The sequence below is a fragment of the Ahaetulla prasina genome, chromosome 2 (genome assembly GCF_028640845.1).
Source record: "Ahaetulla prasina isolate Xishuangbanna chromosome 2, ASM2864084v1, whole genome shotgun sequence".
NCBI lineage: Eukaryota > Metazoa > Chordata > Lepidosauria > Squamata > Colubridae > Ahaetulla > Ahaetulla prasina.
The window spans coordinates 41810084-41831000 of record NC_080540.1 but is presented as its reverse complement, the minus strand read 5'-3'; the positions used below and the strand labels follow the sequence as shown (position 1 = coordinate 41831000).

The window sequence follows — 20917 nt, the reverse complement described above, 5'->3', positions numbered from 1 at the left end:
TTTCCTTTCACCTTTGCCAGGATTAGACCTTTTTCTAGAGAGCTCCCTGCATGGTATAACAGAATTACGATAATTCAAGCCTGATCATTTGTGCCTCAGTTGAAAACTCTGGATTGATTTGTTCAACGACCCATCGGTTTGTTTTCTTGGCTGTCTGTGGTATCCTCAGCAGTTCTCTGTAACATCAAAGTTCAAAAGCATCAATACTTCACCTATCCTGTTCAACTTTCACTTCCATAGAGTGTCAGAGGGAGCTATCCTGATTTGCATGATTCAAAATTGACTGATCAAAAGAGGTTAGCCATCACTTTCTGTTTTTGAATGCCTATCACTGCATGATACATCTTAATCACATCTAACAAAACAGATAGGTACAATAAGAAGAATAAAGTCGGCGCTATCAAGCAATCATAAGTTACCATGTATTGTTATAGTCCTCCTTGTCATAAGGCATAATCCTTTCCATGCACTACTTTATTATTCTGTTTTTAAATATGCCTTTATCTAAATTAGGTACAATATTTGGGCTACCAGATCTGTGCTGTGAAAATACATATAATCACTAGATGGCAGAATTTTCTGACATTCTCAATGCCATCAACTGGTTATCCAAATTTTCATTGTGGTAGCCCAACACAATATTAGCTTCTCCCCAAAGGCAGATAAAGCAGTGGTGAAAGAACCATTTAATTTGCTACAAAAACAAAACCTAAAACTATATGAGGTTATGAACTTTATTCAGTCATTGAAGAAATGCTAGCGAAGAATCCAAAAGTGAAGTTAAAGTCTACAGTAACAACTCTTCCAACTCTTACCTATGTTCCTAATAGGTAACATGGCTTACCTATTAGCTATCTTCTCCTTTTCACTTGGTTTTAGCACATGCACAATTTATTCCAAGACCAAATATGGAGGTTCTCTTCTTTGGAATTTTGCTTTATATAACAATTCCATAAGAATAACTTGGTAGCGTTAACTTTGTATAGAATAGTAATACAAAAACCTGAAAGGACCTCCTCTACCTTAAACTGATAAAGTAATTGTTACCAAGGGCAAATGTCAACCAAATGGGGTGCCTGTTAATTATTTATTGGAATGATGTATTTCAGAGACACATCTATTTAAATAAGGACATTAAGGGAACGTTGTTCAAAATTATAGTGGCATTTCTACATACTAAATACAACTTTACTATCTCATAATTTAATTAAAATGACAAAGCTGGAAACTAAACATTGAAAGAACCAATGCATTGTAAGACAAGAAGCAAATCAAATGTAGGTCGCTAGTCTTTTAATGCTGGAAAACACACACACATTCTCCACCAAATAACTTACTGTATTTTACAAGTAACTTTACAGTCTGCATGTAATAAATAAAATGTTACTATTTTAGTTCCAGTTCCAGACGGAAGAGCTTGGGATAGGGAGTTACAGAACTAATGTTAGTTAATATCAGTCTCACAAACGGAGAATTGGATGAATTTCTCTTCTAACTTGCTATTTGCTGCATGAATAATGCTGCACGTAAGTGGAACAGAAAAAGGAAAGGAAGAAGTTTGCGGTATTTTAAATATTATTTATTTTTCTTGCACAAAATTTAAATTAGGTGTCATTATGAGATATTAATAAACACTAAGATTTGGTTTTCCAGTCATACACTCATAATTCTATGTAATGGCAGATCTCAAGCCTGACATTTACTAAATATTATTACTAAAGCATGTATAATACCTGTGTGTGGGCATGCACAGAAAGTCATGTTCCTCCTGTTACAAAATTTGCCCCTAACAGTACAATTCTTCATATGCATACAGAAAGAACAAAGAAGGAATGTTATTGGCTAGATGTTATCTGTGCAAGCTTGCAACTCATGCAGGTGGGGTGGGGGAAGGATTCAGCTGCTAGATGGGAGACGGATTCAAATATCCCACAACAAAATGGGGATATCATACTTCTAATTGAAGGTCTCTATTTCTCCATAGGGAAACCATGTCCCACTCAAAAAGGATGTACATAAATTAAGGTTTATTTTTGCACTCAAAAACAGTCGTTTGGATAATGTGCAGTAGCACACAGTCACGTTGCTTGAAGGTCAAAAGAATACTGTGCATTTAGAATGGCCACAAAATATGCAGTTTGGAAAATACTTAACATAGAGATAAAAGAATCTGAAAGAAATTAAGTCTACCTTTCTACACTAGTGAATGCCATAAATCAGGGGGTCTCCAACCTTGGCAACTTTAAGCCTGGAGGACTTCAATTCCCAGCTTTGCTGGCTGGGGAATTCTGGGAGTTGAAGTCCGCCAGGCTTAATGTTGCCAAGGTTGGAGACCCTTGCTGTAAATTACCCAATGCATTTGTATCTCAGACACTTTGACAGGTTATAAATGGGATACTACTACCCTGTGCAGACGAAACCCAGACAAGTTGGGGTGTTTTATTTTGCCATACTTCAACTCTTGCAGTCTGCATCGACTTCCCGCTCGCAGACTGAGAAATGATGTTGGACAAAATGTACAAATTCCCCAATGCAAGCTGCCTGTTTAATTAATCCTTTGCTTTAGCCAGGTAATCGGCTAGTTTGGAAATGGTCTCCTCCTGTTGCTCGAGAAGATCCAGGATAATGCCCATGGGAGTCTTCTTTAAGCCAATGCTTTCTATCTTGTTCTCCATCTTGTTCTTTAAGTTTCGAAGCCTGAAGGATGCATGAAGAAACATCACTAGGGAAAGGAAAGCAAGAGTAAGCCACAGGTGTTCTTCCCTTAGATAAAAAAAGACTTGACAATGTTACAGTGGCAACCAACAAAACTGCTCTATTGACATACTGTGTTAAAACAATGTTGTCAAGGTTTTTTTAATATTGTTTAATATTGTAAATATTGTACCTTGATGAAGGTATCTTTTATGTACACTGAGAGCATATGCACCAAGACAAATTCCTTGTGTGTCCAATCACACTTGGCCAATAAAAATTCTATTCTATTCTATTCTATTCTATTCTATTCTATTCTATTCTATTCTATTCTATTCTATTCTATTCTATTCTATTCTTCAAGTTGAAATGATGAATTATAAGTAAATCCTTTCTAAGACTCCTATTAGCAACATTTTTAGCTAACATAGCCACTGAGAAAAACAAAATCCATTTGGGAGCAAAATCTTATCATGCATATGCACAACGTAACATTTATATTTTTCAGATCCTTGATTCTGAATGAAGAAATTATTAATTTTTTGTTCTGCTGGTGATGGAGTTCTGCAATCTAGCCTAGTCCAATTAATGTAATAGTTCATCTAAATGAACAGCTAGACAGATTTTTATGTATTTATTAATCCAATTCATACAGCCATCAATCTAGCCCCAAAATTCTTGGTGGCAAACAAAAGAAAATACTGCTAAACGTGGCTGCAGGCTTCACAGTTAAAACTGTTACCCTGCCATCTGGACTGTAAATAAAAATCCCTGCACCTGAATATCACTGGTAAAAGCATCTACTGATATCTCTGTCTATTTGCAGTTAATGAAAAATGTTTCTTGACGCCTAACGTTTTACAGAGAGAAATGAAAGCAGCTGCATTCAGTTTTATGCTTGGCTATGGACATAAGAAAAACTCACAGAACAAAGGAAACGTGATTCCAAACAGAAACACCATGACGCCTCCGAAAAAGGATATCAGGATGTAGCTCAGTAACATAATTGCTATGACAAAGGCAGCAGGATAGTGCTTCTTAAACTTGCAAATGAAGTCTTTTTTGTGGGATGCACACACGAATGCTGTGAAGACCAGGATCACCACAAGGATGCCAAGCAACATTTTCAGGGGATTCAGAAATCTGCAAAGATATGGACAATGGTGAACAGGGGTGAACGAGTGAGAATGGCACAACAGGACAAGCCAGCTTCTTTGTACCTAAGCAGAACCACGAGACTCTTGGCTTCAGATTCTCTGCCTGTGAGCTGATTAGTTTCCACCCATTGCTTCTTGTCCTGCCCTCAAGTGCTTTGGAGAATAGCTTGACACCCTCTTCTTTGTGGCAACCCCTTAGATATCAGAACACTGCTATCATGCCTCCCCTAGTCCTTGTTTTCATTAAACTAGATATACTCAACTCCAGCAACACTTCTTTGTAAGTTTTAGCCTCAAATCCCCTCATCAACTTTGTTGCTCTTCTCTGCACTCTTTCTAGAGTCTCAGCATCTTTTTTACATCGTGGTGACCAAAACTGGATGTAGTATTCCAAGTGTGGCCTTACCAAGGCTTTATAAAGTGGTATTAACACTTCACGTGATCTTGATTCTATCCCTCTGTTAATGCAATCTAATCCCTCTGTTAATGCAGATTGTTGAAAGCTGCCCAAAGTCACTGGGAGTCAGATGGAATACAAGTTTGAAAAATAATTGCAATTAAATTGAACAGCAGAATACAAACACACCACATTACAATTCTAATAAATAAGATGGTTGTAAAGTCCTTTGCATCCTAAAAACCTAACATAGCTCAGGAAAGAACTACTGGTATTTAAACTCCAAAATGGCAGAGAAGTATAGTTAGTGAATGATTAACAATGAAAAATATATACGCCAAGTCTCTTGAACTGTTGCCTTCATTTATACGACACACTGTGAGTGTGTGTGTGTGTGTGTGTGTGTGTGTGTGTGTGTGTGTGTAATTCAAGAATTTATTCAATTTTCTCTAAAACATCCTCAAGAAATGCCAGATGACAAGTCCCATCATCCCTAGACAGTATGGCAGACATTTAATTGGGGAAGACTGCATTAGATCCACAAATTTTATCTTCCTTATCTGCATCAAAGGAAACTATAGTTTGATCACTGATCGCAGCTAAACTATTGGAAAAGTTTTGGAAAATAATCATGATCTATCTTTGTTTAGTCAAAGAAGGATAATAAACCAATGGCAACTCTTACAAAACAACATGGAAGAACAGACCACTGGACTTTTGACTATGGTCACGGTGAAACATCCATAATAATGTTGTACTATGAAGTATATTTGGGTTGCCAGCTATGTTCTGGGCAAAGAAATATGTCCTGTTCCAAATGCCTAGTTTGTGAATGAACCATTCTTGATGTCCTGTCCAAAGCTAATTCTGGAACACTGCCTGCTATGACACGTCCACTAGCATCCACTCTCATAAAAATCCAGTAGGGTTCAGTTCGTTTAAGATTCATTGTCAAAATATTGGATGCCAAAGATACAGCTAGAATTAGCAAGTGTCAGCCACCTTTCCTTCAAAACAGTTGTTGACCACCTGCTGTTGTCATTTGAAATCCAGAGTGTCATACTATAAGCATGTCTGAGTCACTTCTGGTCAGCCACAGCTATATTTAGAGAAGCGGGGAGGAAAAAACCTTTCTGGAAATTCTGCCCGGAAAAACTGAACTGTTAACTCCAGGCAGAAATCACTGCTGTGTATTTATTTCATAGGGAATCACTCTTAAAAAGTAAGCTTTGTATACTGCATTTAGTACAAAAAAAAAAAAATTACTGCAACAACTTAATTTAAAAGACTATTGCTTAACACAATGTAAGCCGCCCTGAGTCTTCGGAGAAGGGCGGGATATAAATTCAAATAAAAAAAAATAAAAAAAATAAAAATAAATAAAAATAAAAGTTAGCTCAGAAATATTAGGCCAAGACTAAGTCGGGGATTAGTTGAACCCCATGCAAAGCTATCTTTCTAATGTTGTCCAGAGCCTAATCTATATGTACATGTTTAATCTACACCAGGGGCAGGAGTTTCAAAATCAAGGCCTTGGGGGCCAGATCTGGCCTGAGGGGTACTTCGAACTGGCCCACAGGGCCGCCCTGGAAACAGTGAAGTATTGGCCCGTGGTGCTTCTGTCAGTGAAAACAGAGCTTGTGAGCTCTCCCGAGCTCTGTTTTGGCTGGCAGAGGGTTGCAGGAGGCTATTGCAGCTGAAAATGGAGCTTGGAAGCCTGTTTTCACTGGCAGAGTGCTCGGGCCACCACAAGCGCCCCCGACATGAGTGACATTGAGCTGGCCACACCCACCCTGGCCACATCCACCCCTGCCCCCCAAGGTCAAACACAACCCTGATGCGGCCCTCCATGAAATTGAGTTTGACACCCTTGATCTAGGGGATGCAGTGGTACAACCGTTTAATGATGCTGGAACTGCCGGTCAGAAATGGATCAGCACTCCAGCTGTTTGAGACTGGCTCTGCGAGATGGGCCAAGCTCCCACTGCATGCTTCCTGCCCATCCAGCAATTCAAAATCATGTGATACTACAAGTAGATAAATGGGTACCACTTCAGTGGGAAAAACCTGTGTTTGTGAGCGCGGAGAGCAGAAGCCAGCACTTGACGTGAGCTGGACGTGAGCCATCGCAACACAAGGTGAAACGAGGAGAGACTGGTGGGGGAACCTGGAAGAGTCAGCAACCCAAATGCCACTAGTTTGCTGGTGTAAGCTAGTTCGCCCCCTGTGGTGCACCAGGATAGGCACGGAAGCACCAAACAGAAGGAACTAGCAATTTAGGTTGTCAAGACTGAATTGTGTCTAGCATGTGTAGAATTCCCTGACATTGTATGCCATATGCTAAATAAATACATACATCTAGAAGCATGGATTGATGAGCTGCTATTAGTTTGGTGAGTCACAAACTAATGCAGTACAAATATCACATTTCTATCAGGATGCAGAGCAAGGAATTTAACTCAGCTGATACGAAATTACATTTGAGTTTTTGGCTTCCACATTACACCTGAGCTACCATGTTTTGGAGACAGTAATTGTTGACCTTGCTACATGCCAGAGAGGCTAAGAGGAGTCACACTCTCTCAGATTAATCAACTTCAGAGGATTGTTTAACGGAAGCATTGACCGAGCCCTGACCAATTATTTTACAGCTGCTAGAAACTCTGGTCTGACACATGAAGGTGGTTGTATAACAAAACTCACATTTGTCACAGGTAACATCATACTGAATCCCCTGTCACGCATGGTCAGGTCACTTCTGGTCTAAGCAAAATTGACTGCTACTTAGGACACACACACCCCTCCACAGGGCAGCACCCTGATGGATCTGAAGCACCTTCAGATGTTGCTTAAGATGTTTTTCAATATTCTAACACAGGGGTATCCAACCTTGGCAACTTTAAGCTTTGGTGGACTTCAACTTCCAGATTCTGAGAGTTGAAGTCCGCCAAGGCTTAAAGTTGCCAAGGTTGGAGACCCCTGTTCTAACACGTTGCTGATTGTCTTTCAATATGACAGTCTTAGGGTGAACATTACTATCCTGCAAATCCTCGGAAGATGAAGCATCAGAAACAACGCACCAGAAGAGAAAGACCAGGTGTAAATCTGATTGATCCCTGATATGAACTCGAATAAACAAGTATAAGGCAAGAAAAGCTTTCATTTTTAAAGCTTATTGGTTTTTTTAAAATATTCTCATTATTTGGTGACAACTGCCTAGAGTTGCTTGACAGTGTGATTGGTATGTAAATCGAATAAATAAAATAAAAGCACCATGATTTCTTCTCTCCGGCTGCTTTATTTAAAATAATACGTTCTCTTAGGCAAGGATGATTTCCTGCCTAGAAAGATTCAGCACATTTAAAGCAGTAATCATAACAACAGCAGACAGATGGCAACCTTACTAGATTTGGCAGAAAGAGATCAGGAAAGGTTTACTAGGTTGCCATATGTTTCCCTGCAGTGAGTCAACATTCAATGTTCTAGTTTTTCATAAGACAGTGAATGGAAATAGAAACCACAATAAGGTGGAATTGCACACATGGGCAATTCAAATTGATATTTAGGTCTCTTGTATTGGGTCTGTTATCGATTCCAACCTTAAGGTTAGTGATGTCATCTGAATAAAACAACATAACCAAGATTAGGTTTTTAAAAATTCTGTAACAACAAATACCCTCTTAATGGTAAGCAATTAGCATGTCCCAAGATTAGCCATTCAGAATATTTAACTGCATAAATGTTTGTAGATTCATATAGTGTGTAACCATATGGAATCTTATTTTTAAACTAGATTCGAAGTAAACAATTCCAGTTGTTCTCAAAACTATCCACACTAAAAATTATTTCATCATTTTATTTCCCTATTGTTAGAAGAAATATCCTTCTGGGTTCAGTTCCAAGTGGGGGAAAAAGACACTGGACTCATGGAAGTTGCTTGGTAAGAAGGTTTATTGATGAACAGGATCACATGCCTTGGAGATCTTGGGCGAAAAAAGGACAGAGACACTGAGAGTGCCTGGATTTTATGCTCTCTGTTGGGCTTTGAATTTGAGCTTGTGTTCTGATTGGTTGTCAGACTCCCATGGGGCAGGGGTAACTTTGTAGGTTGTCTTTTGAGTCCCAGGCTGGGTTGACTCTTGCTGATTGATGATGTAATGAAAGGGCTTTGGGCAATTCCTACTATGGCTGTGCCTGAAGGAGGTCGATCTTTGCTGTGTAGAATAGACTGGCCCAGGACTTAATGGCTCACTGACAAAGGTGGGGGGTGGTGAGTTTCTGCCTCTCTTTTAGGGGAAATATTCTGCCCTTTTAATATTTCCGAAAATATTTCATTTTCTAGGAGAGGGGTAGGTTTTAACTTCCTACAGTATCTATTATGGCTATGCTGTCTTTTGAATTCTATTCTGAGAAGGTGGTTTGGAGCATGTATGAGTGTGAAATTGTTTTTAAAACAGCTGCAACTCGTTTCAAGACTGCATGACTGCCCTCTCTCCTCCAATTCACAGAAAAGTCATGGACCTTTCTGAGCACAATCCAAAATGTTCCACCTTAACAAATGTAATTTATATAGTATACAGTGGTATCTTGGTACTCAACTGCTTTCAAGTTCATCGAATTTGGTACTCAAGACTTTTTGACGCATTGCCCTGATACTCATTGTTCGTTTGGTACTCAACACAAAAGCTACAATTTGTCAGTATCATCTGCCTTGAGACTCGGTACATTATTCTTTATGAGGAAAATTTGTTTGGTTCTCATAATTTTTGGTACTCTTTGAGCCTCCCGGAAGCAATTAAGGATGAGTACCAAGGTCATACAAAAAACTCAGATTTTCAAGGATTCTATAGATTTGTGATGGCGAACCTATGGCACAGGTGCCACATCTGTAGGCATGTGAGCGTTGCCCTAGCTCAGCTTCAGCGTGTATGCGCGCGCTAGCCAGCTGATTTTCGGGCTTTCTGGGCCCACCAGAAGTCAGGAAGCAGGCCATTTCTGGCCTCCAGAAGGCCTCTGCGGGGTGGGGAAGGCTATTTTCACTCTCCCCAGGCTCCTAGAAAGCATCTGGAGCTGGGGAGGGCAAAAAATGGGCCCACTGGGCCCACCTTGCCATCGTGTGTCAAAAGTGGGGGAGGACAGGAGAGGTCATGTGCACATGCACGGGGAGACATTGAATTATGGGTGTGGACACGTGCATGTGTGATCTGCCTGCATCCCTCCTGCTTTTGGCATGCGATGGCAAAAAGCTTAGCCATCACTGCTATAGAGCTAGTTTAAAATCTTTAAAAATAGTGTTTAAATCAGTTTTTCCCCAATCAGATCCTTCTAGATATGCCAGACAATAATTCCCAATTCTCACTATCCCAAACCAGCACAACCATAGAGGAGCGATGTGTAGGTTTAATTCCTGTAATTCCCAATCGTCCCAATATGACTCAATGATTCAAAATTGCTATTAGTCATTTCACTAACAGACTAGATTTTCCTTTGAGTTGTCTGCTTCTGGTGCTCAAGGAATGCAGAAAACGAATAGCTGAGTTGGCAGCATGCATTACAATTTGGATGTACATTTCATTGTAATCAAAGATTTGCATCTTTGTAATTTAGAAATTATAATTTTTATTAAGAAGTTATTAAGAAGGCCAATAAGGGTTATGAACCATTTCCAACTCCTAAATATAAATGATATTTTAAAAATTGGGATAGAAATGTGTTTTATTCTGTTGTGGGAAGCCACCCCCCCACTCCTAGAAGAATGAAATATTTTGAGGAATATTAAAAAGGCAGAATATTGTATTTCCCTAAAGGGAGAAATGAAGACACATGCTCTTGGAGACAGAAAGCAGCTCCCACCTTTCTTAATAGCCCTCAGCAAGATGTCAGCACTTAAGAGATAAAGAGCTTGTTGAAAGAAGCCAAGTATCTAGGTAGCTTTATTCATAGGCAAAGCAAATACTGCAGGCAGAAATCCATTCAAGACATGATATTTTGAAATTCCCCGCAGCAAGATCTCAACAAAAGTAGGATTAGCACTCAGCCACAGTATGAATTGCTCAATGCCCCTTCACTGCATCACCCTCCAGAAACTTCAACTTCAGACTTATCTCAGACAAACATCTAGGATTTGTACTTTGCCTATAGAGCCAGCTATGATCCCTACCATTATAAACTCAGTGAGGGTCTGCATGAATGAGGAGATGGCTTGTAACACGATCCATTTATTGATGACAAAGGCAACTCCTGAACAGAATCAACATTAGAAAAAGTTGACAGCTCTTATATACTGAGCTGTCAAAACAACAACCAATAGCGAAGCCTTAATTTTCCCGCCTGAAGGGATGCACAAATAAACCAATCAGATCATGTCGCGTCAGCACGCTCTGCAGTCACAACACCTACATAAACCCTACATGGCCCCATAGGAGTCTGACAACAGCTAATAAAATACATGTTCTTGCACAAGAACAGGAAGTTCAAGTGCACAGCACAAAGGAGGTTTAAAACCCCCTCACTCTCAACTCCATTTTGTCAGCTGCACCAGAATCACAAACAGGTGCTTCTGTTCATCAAAAAATGGACCCTCTTTCTTCCAATCAGCCTCCAGCCTCCATTTTGTCTCCAGTGCCTTTCTCCCAGCTTGGAATTGAACCACATGGATACAGTATTTCTTCCCACACTGTCTTCTGGATAAATCAGCTTTACTAATAGAATTATTTAAAAATTTATTCACATTGTCCCAAACTATATGACATTATATCTCCACATATCCAAAACAGAGATAATAAACAGAGTATATTTACTACTCTTCAGTCACAAATTTTATTCCCGAATCCAAAATATATATGAGTTGGGGTTCCGATTCATGGTTTGACTAATATTGATGTAGAAGTAGCACCATCTATATATGCAGATCATAATCCAATATTGTAAAACTGAACATGGAAATCTCTAGATTGAACAAACGTAATAAAAACCATTTAAGTTTCTGAGACAACATTAGAGATACGTGTCAACAGAAATTGAAATGTCAACAGGAATTTAATTTCTGAAACTTCTAAATCACAATATGGGAGACTAATAAAGCATTTATGAGAAGGTTGTTCACTTTTCTTGCATCCAATAGAAAGCTGTTTAAAAGCATAAAGGTATCTTGCCAAATGATGTGAAACAATTAGAAAAAAGTCATAACCGAAAATTATATTGCAGATAGCAAAAATGGATGAATATTTGAATGGCATATTACTTTTAAAATTTACTGAACAACAAACTAAAAAAAAAAAAAAGTAAATTGCAATCATTTTCCTGGGCTCTAAAATCGACCGAAGTGCTGACTGCATCCCTGAGATCAGAAGACATAAAGCACTTGGAAGAACTGCAATTTCTGCCATGAATAATGTCTGGAAGAGTAAAGACATCAGCCACACAACCAAACTCAGATTAGTTAACACAGTAATTTTTCCAATTGCTACTTGTGCTGCGAAACCTGGGCCTGAAAAAGGTAGATAGGAGAAGAGTAGACGCCTTTGAACTGTGGTGCTCTGGAGGTGACTATTATGCATCCCGTGGACTGCAAAAACCACAAAAACAAAGCAGTCCTAGACCGAACCTCACCAAAAATATCACTTGAAGCCAAGATCGCCAAACAGAGACTGTCATACTTTGGTCACATCATGAGAGCTGACTCACTTGAAGAGCCAATCATGCTGGGAATGATCAGCAGAAAAAAGAGAACGGGGCCATCCTAGTACTTGCTGGCTGGACACTATAAAACAGGGGTGTCAAACTCAAGGCCCATGGGCCAGATCCAGCCAGTGGGTATTTAGATCTGGCCCACGGGGCTGCCCTGGAAAAAGCAAAGGACCGGACCGCAGTGCCTCTGCCAGCAAAAACGGAGCTTGGGAGGGGGTTGCAGGAGGCCATCCTGAGCTTCATTTTTGTCTGCGCCGTCCTCCTGCAGCCCTCTGCCAGTGAAAACGGAGCTCAGGAGAGGCATGCATGGGCTGCAGGATTTTGAGATGGCCATACCCAATCCGAGGTCAAACACAACCCCGATGTGGCCCTCAAAGAAATCAAGTTTGATAACCCTGCTATAAAAGATGACACTGAGATGACCGTGGCAGATCTGAAGCAAGACAGAGGGGCATGGAGACTGCTGATCCATGGAGTGGCCGACGGTTGGACACGACTGAATGAATGACAACAATAAATCTCATTAATAAATAACCAAATAAATGAATAAATATTGCAAACCCTGGGAATGGCTGGAAACTTTCTTCCTCGAACTTAAATTGCTAGTGCATTCTGAAACTGAGGAAAGAAGCAGCATAGCACCTATCAAACCTATCCCGGTATGCTTCCTACCATTATTTGGTCTTGCAAGAGCAACAGTTGAATCAGTGAGTCTGTATGCATTGTTATTTTTAAAAAATGTTAAGCCATTACAGAATAGCTTCTTCTCCAATGGCAGACATTCAGTATTGATACCATCTTATTGAAGATAAGTAATCCATCAGGCCTGATATCATCTGAAGTTCTCCAAGCTATAGTCATTACATACCATAGATGATATCAGAAGCAAGGTTAGTCATATGATTCCCCCCGTAAATATAGTTCTTGTTAAGAGAGATTTCCTGAGTGTTATCAGCCAGCACAAACTTCTTTGTAGATATAGAATAACTTGGTAGTACTCTGGTAATCTGAGGCTGATGTTATGTAGACAATGTTCAAACCAGAGAGACTTGAGAAGAACGTTAGTTCCCCTTACTGAGGAAGAGGTTTGTTTATTTATTTGTTATATATATATATATATTTTCTGAGGTTTTCGTGGGTGTTTGTATGTAGGTCTTTGGTTATTCGGGTTTTCTCCCACGTAAAATTGGAAGTGTCTTGGCGACGTTTCGACGAAGTCTCATTCGTCATCTTCAGGCTTCAGCTTCATTGCTCCCAGAAGCACGAAGCTGAAGCCTGAAGATGACGAATGAGACTTCGTCAAAACGTCGCCAAGACACTTCCAATTTTACGCGGGAGAAAACCCGAATAACCAAAGACTTACATATATATATATATATATATATATATATAGGAGAGGAAAGTATCCAGTATCAATAATCAACTGAATGGATGCTCTGTGCTCCTGCTCAGAAATAGAAGGTGTCCCTGGGTGGAAAATGTTGCCTCAAAAGTCAGCTGGTGGCACCACGAAACCAGCAACAACTATGCTAAAAGTTCCTCTGAATAAACAAGCAAACAAACAATCTGATGCTGGATTATTTTCCAACATCTGTTGTACAGGAAATAGAAAACATTCTCCAACCTACATATAGCAACAAGCAAAATGTTGGTTATGTGAACCACACAAAAGCAATGCAGCTACCTCTCCTGGAACCCACTAGCTTCCTGCTCACCCACAGCGGAAGTGTCAAGTACAAACTTAAATCTAGTATCATTTTTTGGGCTCAGAATGCCTCTAGGTTCCTGATAGGCCCCATATTTATATTTAGAAAATAAAAATGATAAACCCAGCCTGGTATTTTGGCTGTTTAAACCCCCATAATAATATAAGTATCAATAACTGCTGCGAGGGTTCCTACAAATATGGATATCTTCATGATTTTAAGAATCCGAAACCACTCCAAGGAAGCCCTGCAGAAGAGGAAAGTCTTCAAATGAAAGGATAAATGAATGGGGGAGGGGGCAGACTAACCCCAGAGGGGGCTGCCACTGTGAATGTCATTTGCTGGATTTCCAACCCCTTTGATTTCTCTATGGGTAATAACTCATAGCATCCTCTTCAGATCAAATTCTCATTTGGAGAAGACCAGTGGTGGGATTCAACTGGTTCAGGCCACTTCGGGTGAACCGGTAGTTAAATTGCTGGCTGGCTCCACCCCTCCATGCCCTGCCCCTTCCAGGAGTCCCCACGCACCCCATTTTGGCTCCCAGGGAAGCCTCCTAGGCCCAAAACCGGGTGTGTGTGGGGGCAGCACATTCTCCCCCACCCTGGCCTGTTTTTACGGCCTGTGAAGAAGGCCAAGTGCTGCCTGTCACACCTGGCCATGCCCACCATGGCCACACCCACCCAGACGGTCATTAGGGCAGAGAACTGGTTATTAAATTATTTGAATCCTACCACAGGAGAAGACCAACCTGAAGATAGCAAGGTGCCAAGCTTCAAGTGATGACATGTAAAATTATCGGTGGTTTAGAAACATGATGCATAAAAAATTGTCTTCTCCTATAGCCTCTTGCCCATCAACGGAAATATTCAAAGGCCCTCTTTGTTTCTGTGAGCTGTCATAAACGTTGAGGCAGATAGTTGTGATATAATCATTTCAAAGAAACAAACCAACTTTATCTGAGGTGGGGGCATTATAAAGCAGCACTGTGGATCACATATGCTACAGAGAACACCAATTCAATTTTAGAGAAGATATAAAGCGACATAGGAGATAAAGAGAACACACACAAATCGCAACATTAGACTCCAGTCACTTTAAACGAACAGCAATATAACCAGTGGTGGGTTGCTACCAGTGCTCCTCGGATTGGGCAAACCGGTAGGAGCGGGAGGCTCTGCCTACCCGCCTGGACGCCCTGTGCAGAAGCTTCTGCGCACAAGCATGTGCGCACGAGCGAACCAGTAGCAAACTACCATGTTTCCCCGAAAATATTTTTTTTGAACCCCACAATAAGTGCTTGGCCTTATTTTCGGGGAGTGTTTTATTATTTTAGGGCACATGGAGGAAACTAGAGGAAATGGCGGGGACCAGCTGCACAGGTGTTTAAATATTTTCGGAGAGGGCTTATTTTCGAGGATGGGGCTTATTTTAGTGCATGCACTCAAAAGCCCGATTGGGCTTATTATCAGGGGATGTCTTATTTTGGGGGAAACAGTGCAATATTTTACTTTTCACTTGCCAGGCCCAAGCCTGAGACAAGACGGTGAAATCCAATTGAATCCAATCCTTTAATTATACCTAATGGATAGAATCTTGCCAAACTAAAGCTATAATCTTCTAATCTACTAGATATACCAAGATTTTTTTTTTTAATTTGCATTTATATCCCGCCCTTCTCCGAAGACTCAAGGCGGCTTACACTATGTTAGCAATAGTCTTCATCCTATTTGTATATTTATATACAAAGTCAACTTATTGCCCCCAACAATCTGGGTCCTCATTTTACCTACCTTATAAAGGATGGAAGGCTGAGTCAACCTTGGGCCTGGTGGGACTAGAACCTGCAGTAATTGCAGGCAGCTGTGTTAATAACAGACTGTCTTACCAGTCTGAGCCACAGAGGCCCAGATTCTATGGTGTTGCTCTCTTAAGCCTCTTTCCCCTCCCTCATCCAGATTGGGACAGTGGAGTCTGTGAATTTGGGCAGCTCTCTGGGAAAGCCCTGTGTTGCTAACCCCTCCCCCCACTCCTGTAGGTGCACATTCCATTATATAACATGTCTTTTAGTTATAGACCATTGTATGTTAATGTATTTTATATATCAACATACAATAGTTTTAAGCAATAATTTGAAGCAGATAGTCCTTGATATACGACTATTTGTTTAGCAACAGTTCGAAATTACAAGAGCACTGAAAAAAGTGACTTCTGACCATTTTTAATGTTTTTTTTTTAACTTTTTATTTTTTAGCTTATATGTAACTGTAAGTCTATCAAAGTTACCCTAGGGTAAAATGGGTAACCAATGAATTTTATAAATAAAATATATTTTTCACACAACCAATGCAGCATCCCCATAGTCACATGATCAAAATTTTTGGCAAGTGGCCTGAATTTATGATGGTTGCAGTGTCCGGGGTCACGTGATCAACTTTTGCAACCACCTGACAAAATCAATGGGGAAGCCAGATTCACTTAACAATTGCAGTAATTCACTTAACTTGTAACAAGAAAAATTGCAAAGGGTAAAATTCACTTAACTGTCTTGCTTTTGCACTCAATTGGTCGTAAATCAAGGATTACCTGTAAATGGACTTCCGGTTTGGCACCGTAGGTGATGGCGGTGATCTTTACGATCACCAACCTCTGGATTATGTGGAATCGCTAGGACAGCTTAAATCTGCTGTCCAGCGTTTCGGAAAACCCCCTCTTCGGGAGAAGGAGAAGGTGGTGAGCTGAGGGCAGAGGTTGAATTTCCCTAAAGCCCCTGAGAAAAAGGGGTTTGAAGGGTTAAGTTCCCTCCAGTAACCCGAAGTGCTCCAGATCCGAGGATTCTTCTGCTTTGGCGGAACCAATCACCACGACCAAACGCCGAGATTTATTTTGGACAATAAAGGATTATACCGGACAGAACGAAAGTGGGAGAACTTTATGCAAGTAGCCAAGCCGATTCCCCGATACTTTGTAACAAGCTTGAAAACAGCAAGAAAATGGAGGCAAATTGTTAACAAGTTAACGAGTGGAAAGCGAAAGCGATACTTTCAGCGTTTGCCGTCTGCAGTTGGTAATTTGCATGTTACTTGCTGCTTTTACTCTTTAACTCTTTGCTGCCTGCTGATAGAATCTAGGGGAGATTTTTAAATACTGCTTTAAAAGACTGTGTTTCTTAGAGGTTAAGAAGATTTAAAGTGAATATTAAGTTGGAAATAAATAAATAAATAATTTTATAGAAGATGGCAGCCAAACAATTAAAGTCTACTGTAACAAAGAGCTCTGGAACTTTATCAGCTGGTGCCTCTCCAGCTCATACAGCAGAGACTAGAACATTGAATTTAGAGGCGTTACAAGAGAACTTAAAAGGCTTTATAGAAGAAAAATTTAAAGTAATAACTGATGAGATGTCTGAAATGAAAGAGCAGATATCAGAAATTCAAGTGGGAAATAAAGAAGTTAAAGAAGGATTTGTAATGGCAGTACAAGTTTGGCAACGAATGTGACTTTATTGGAAGCGGAGGTTGAAGAAATTAAGCAACATAATTTAAAATTAGAAAATAAAATGGATGAATTTCAAAGTAAAATGGAAAAACAGAGGATGAAATAGTTTTGATACAATATAGAAATATGGAATTTGCTCTTAGAATTCGAGGTTTGAAAGAAAATAAGGAAGAGAATTTAAGGAAATTTTTCTGAAGTATTTGCTGAGATATTAGCAGCTCGTCCAGCAGATGTGGCTTATCAAATTGATAAAATATATCGTGAATTCTTGGATAGCAAGGCAAAAAAGTTGCCAAGGGATGTTGTTATTTATTTTACAAACAGAACAGTGAGAAATCAGATTTTGCAAGCTTCATATAAGGGGAGAAGATTCAGATTGCTGGTCAAGATATTTTGATATTAAAGGAAATTCCACCAAAATGTTAAGGGCTAGGAAGGAATTTGCCTTCCTGGTGAATGAACTTAAAAACATCAGATTGAATATAGATGGGATATTCCAACTGGTATAATAGTATATTATGCAGGAAAGTACATCGTTTCAATACGGTTGGAAAAGCAAGAGAATTTTATGTTGAGGTATTAAAGTTGGAAGTCTTCCCCATTGGAAGCTAGAAGAAGGGGGGCTGAAGTGAAGGAAAGAGAAGTGAAGCAGGTACAAGAACAGATTGTGATGGAAGAAGATTTATTACAAGTGTTGGAAATACCTACGACGGGTTTAGATTCAAAAGAACAAAGGCTGACAAGAGCTGCTGCTAAACGCAAGGAACAAGAGATGAAGGCACAACAACAACTGGCAACTACTACAACGGGAGGAGCAAGGCCTAAAGTAAAATGTGATCTGCGGCTGGTGTTCCAAAAGTTTCCTTTGGCCGATAATGGCAATTAAACTATTATCTTGGAATGTTAATGGCCTGAATTCACCGCAGAAGAGAAGGAAAGTATTTCATTATTTGAAACAATTTAAAAATGACATTACCTGTTTACAAGAAACACATATTAGATCTTGCTAAATGTTGGAGATGCGATTGTGAAGATGCTACTTATTACCATATATGGTGGACTTGTAAAAAAGTTAAAGCATTTTGGATTAAAGTATGGTGGATCATGCAGAATATTTTGAAAAAGAAGATTAAGTTTACTCCGCAGTTCTTTCTACTAGGAATAATTATGGACTATACAGCTATAGAGACTAAATTGATTTTGAACTTAATAACAGTCGCAAGACTTTTGATTGCTCAGTATTGGAAGAAAGAAGAATTACCTACAATCAAGAATGGACACTCAAAGTATCAAATCTGGCAGAGATGACAAAATCTCCGCTTACTTGAAAGACTATACACTAGAAAAATATATTTTAGAATGGAAAATGTGGATTGATTATATTCAAAATAAGTATCAGATAAAAAAATATCGAATAGCATATGAGTAAATTTAGGAAATATTTTGTATTAGATATATTTTTGAAGGAGAGGGGAATTGAGAGTGTGACTAAGTGTGGTGTGACTAGAGATTATAATTTAGGAATTATTTTAGATTATGATTGTTAGTTTTGATACCCTGCATTTTGTTCTGGGAAGTCGGGGTGGGGGTGGGGGTAAGGGGAGGGAATTGGGGGTTTGGTAGAGATGGAGTGATGGTTAATGTACAGGGATTATTGAAGAAATATAATTAATGTAGGGTCGGGTCTGCATAGTTACCATTTTAGAACGGTGAGGAGGGAGAAAAGAGAGAGTAGGAGGTAGGAAAGAGGAGAAGAGGAAGGAAGAGGGATAGTAGAGGGAGAAGGAAGGTGGAGGGTGGAGGGAGGAGCGGATGTAGATAAGAGAAGGAGAGGAAGGTTTGGAAAGTAAAAGAAGGTAGAAGAGGGAAGAGTGTTAAAAAGGGTGGTGGTGACTGGGCAAGCCCGACTAATTGTATATAACTGTACATTGGATGAATTATTTGATATGATTGTAAAAATAAAACTTTTTATAAAAAAAAAAAAGGATTACCTGTAAATGCACGTTCCGTGAAGACAAAAATATTACCCAACAAACTTCATTGGTTATACTGAATATGTATTAACTGGCTGCATTTTATTTATACAATGGTAGCACCAAATGCATTTTCATATTTCATAATTTTTTCATGTCCAGAGGAAATGGTGTTCATGTTTAAGGAGAGTTATATCTTTTCAAAAGGTCATGTCGCCATAGTTAACTGAGAAATGCCTTTGAAATGCTGAATTATTTAAACAGTGACACATCATTTACTTTTTCAAGCAGCACCAATCAATACGGCTACTGAAATGCTAAACATACTCTAGACACAAAGTAGCACTGTGATGATTTCATCTTTATTGCTCCCATGAGCAGTGCAGAAACAAAACACTATTTTAAAGATACAGCTGCATTTAAAAGAGAGAGACACCCATTTTAAACAAAAGAATTTTTTGATAATCCCTTTAAAGGCCACTGATGGCCAAAATATATACTATTAGTCACATCTTACGTCATCAATGGCCTCCAAAGAGAAACTTAGTGTTCACTTGCTCCACCTCAAACCACACCTTAGAAAGCCTACAAACCAAAAACCTTCTGTGGCAAAAAATGCATTTTTAATTTTTGTTTTTTTTGCCGGAGCTGCATCCCTTGCAGTTTATTACCGAAAGCAGAAATATCTTTTTTTAAAATTATAAAATGAAGGATGAAAACCGGACTGCCTTGACTGTATCTAAATATTTATCCTGAGTTTACATCCAAGATTCTCAAATATGCCCAGCTCTCGCTTGTTAAAACCATCCCATTCGCTGCTTTACCACCAAGCCTGGTTAATTTTAGGAGGGCAAACAGCTGCGTATACATTATATTCCCTCCATCTTAAAAACGGGGAAGGTAGGCCTAATTCCGGGAGTTGTCACTGCAACGGGGCCGCGGTGCTCCAGGTGAGGAAGACGGACCAAGGCATTTGGGGGGGAAGCTCTCCTTAAGCGGAAGCCTTATTACTCCATAGGGTTGCTTCCCACATCAGAAGGGCAGCCTAAACGCAATCCTATTGCAAGCGATGCCATCCTTCCCCCCCCCACTCCCCACGGCGATCCTTCTGCAATGTGGGGCGGGGGGGGACCCCGAGAGAGAGCTTAAACTTCGCCGTCTCCCCTGCTTAGCTTTAGGGGGCAAAGCTATTCCCCGGGGATCCACGCCACTCATCCCTCCGAGACACACGCTTACCCCACGATGGAAAATACCGCGGCAGCCACCACGAGGTAATTGGTCTGGTAATAGAGCAGGTTGCTGACCACCCGGTTGTTCCATTTGGAGATGTCTTTGAAATCCGGCACGGCGAAGCGGTCGTGGCCCGGGATGAAATCATCCCACGATCTCAGCGGCGCAACTTGCACGTCCATAGTGACTCTCCCATCCGGCTTTCTGCGGCAGGAGCGGCGGCGGCGGCAGCAGCAGCGCTAAAAGAGGCGGCAGCGAGACGTCAGCACAACTGAGTTAAGAGCGACGGGCTGGCCAAGTTCATCAGCCTTGCATTTATAGTTGCCTTGCTTGCAAAATTAGCAAACACACACACACAGAGAATTGGTAGTATTTTCTGTTTTTAAAAAACCTCCTCTCCTTCCTTCTTGAAGTGCTTTTCGAAGATACCTAGGGACGTTCTGTTTCTTTTCCTAAAGCGACTTTTTTAAAAATTTATTTATTTTTGTCACAACATTATATAAAGCACATATAATGAAAGAAAACAATAGGACAGGAACGGTAGGCACTTTGTGCACGTATGCACACCCCTTA

At 40.0% G+C, this 20917-nt stretch overlaps 1 protein-coding gene across 1 annotated transcript; it reads right to left on the bottom strand.

The window, feature by feature from the left end:
* Positions 1-1187: 1187 nt before the first annotated feature.
* On the bottom strand, positions 1188-20597 carry ARL6IP5 (ADP ribosylation factor like GTPase 6 interacting protein 5). The gene is made up of 3 exons (XM_058170359.1): positions 20351-20597; positions 3620-3837; positions 1188-2722 (listed from the first exon to the last, which is right to left on the bottom strand). The coding sequence occupies exons 1-3, from the start codon at positions 20524-20526 to the stop codon at positions 2550-2552; spliced, it is 567 nt and encodes a 188-aa protein (XP_058026342.1). The 5' UTR covers positions 20527-20597; the 3' UTR covers positions 1188-2549.
* Between the last annotated feature and the right edge of the window lie 320 nt (positions 20598-20917).

Coding starts and splice junctions, on each gene's coding strand:
- ARL6IP5 (XM_058170359.1), bottom strand. CDS start 20,526: ATGGACGTGCAAGTTGCGCCGCTGAGATCGTGGGATGATTTCATCCCG. Junction 3,838..20,350: donor GCGGTATTTTCCATCGTGGG/GTAAGCGTGTGT, acceptor ATATCTTTGCAG/ATTTCTGAATCCCCTGAAAA. Junction 2,723..3,619: donor AATCACGTTTCCTTTGTTCT/GTGAGTTTTTCT, acceptor TCCTTTCCCTAG/TGATGTTTCTTCATGCATCC.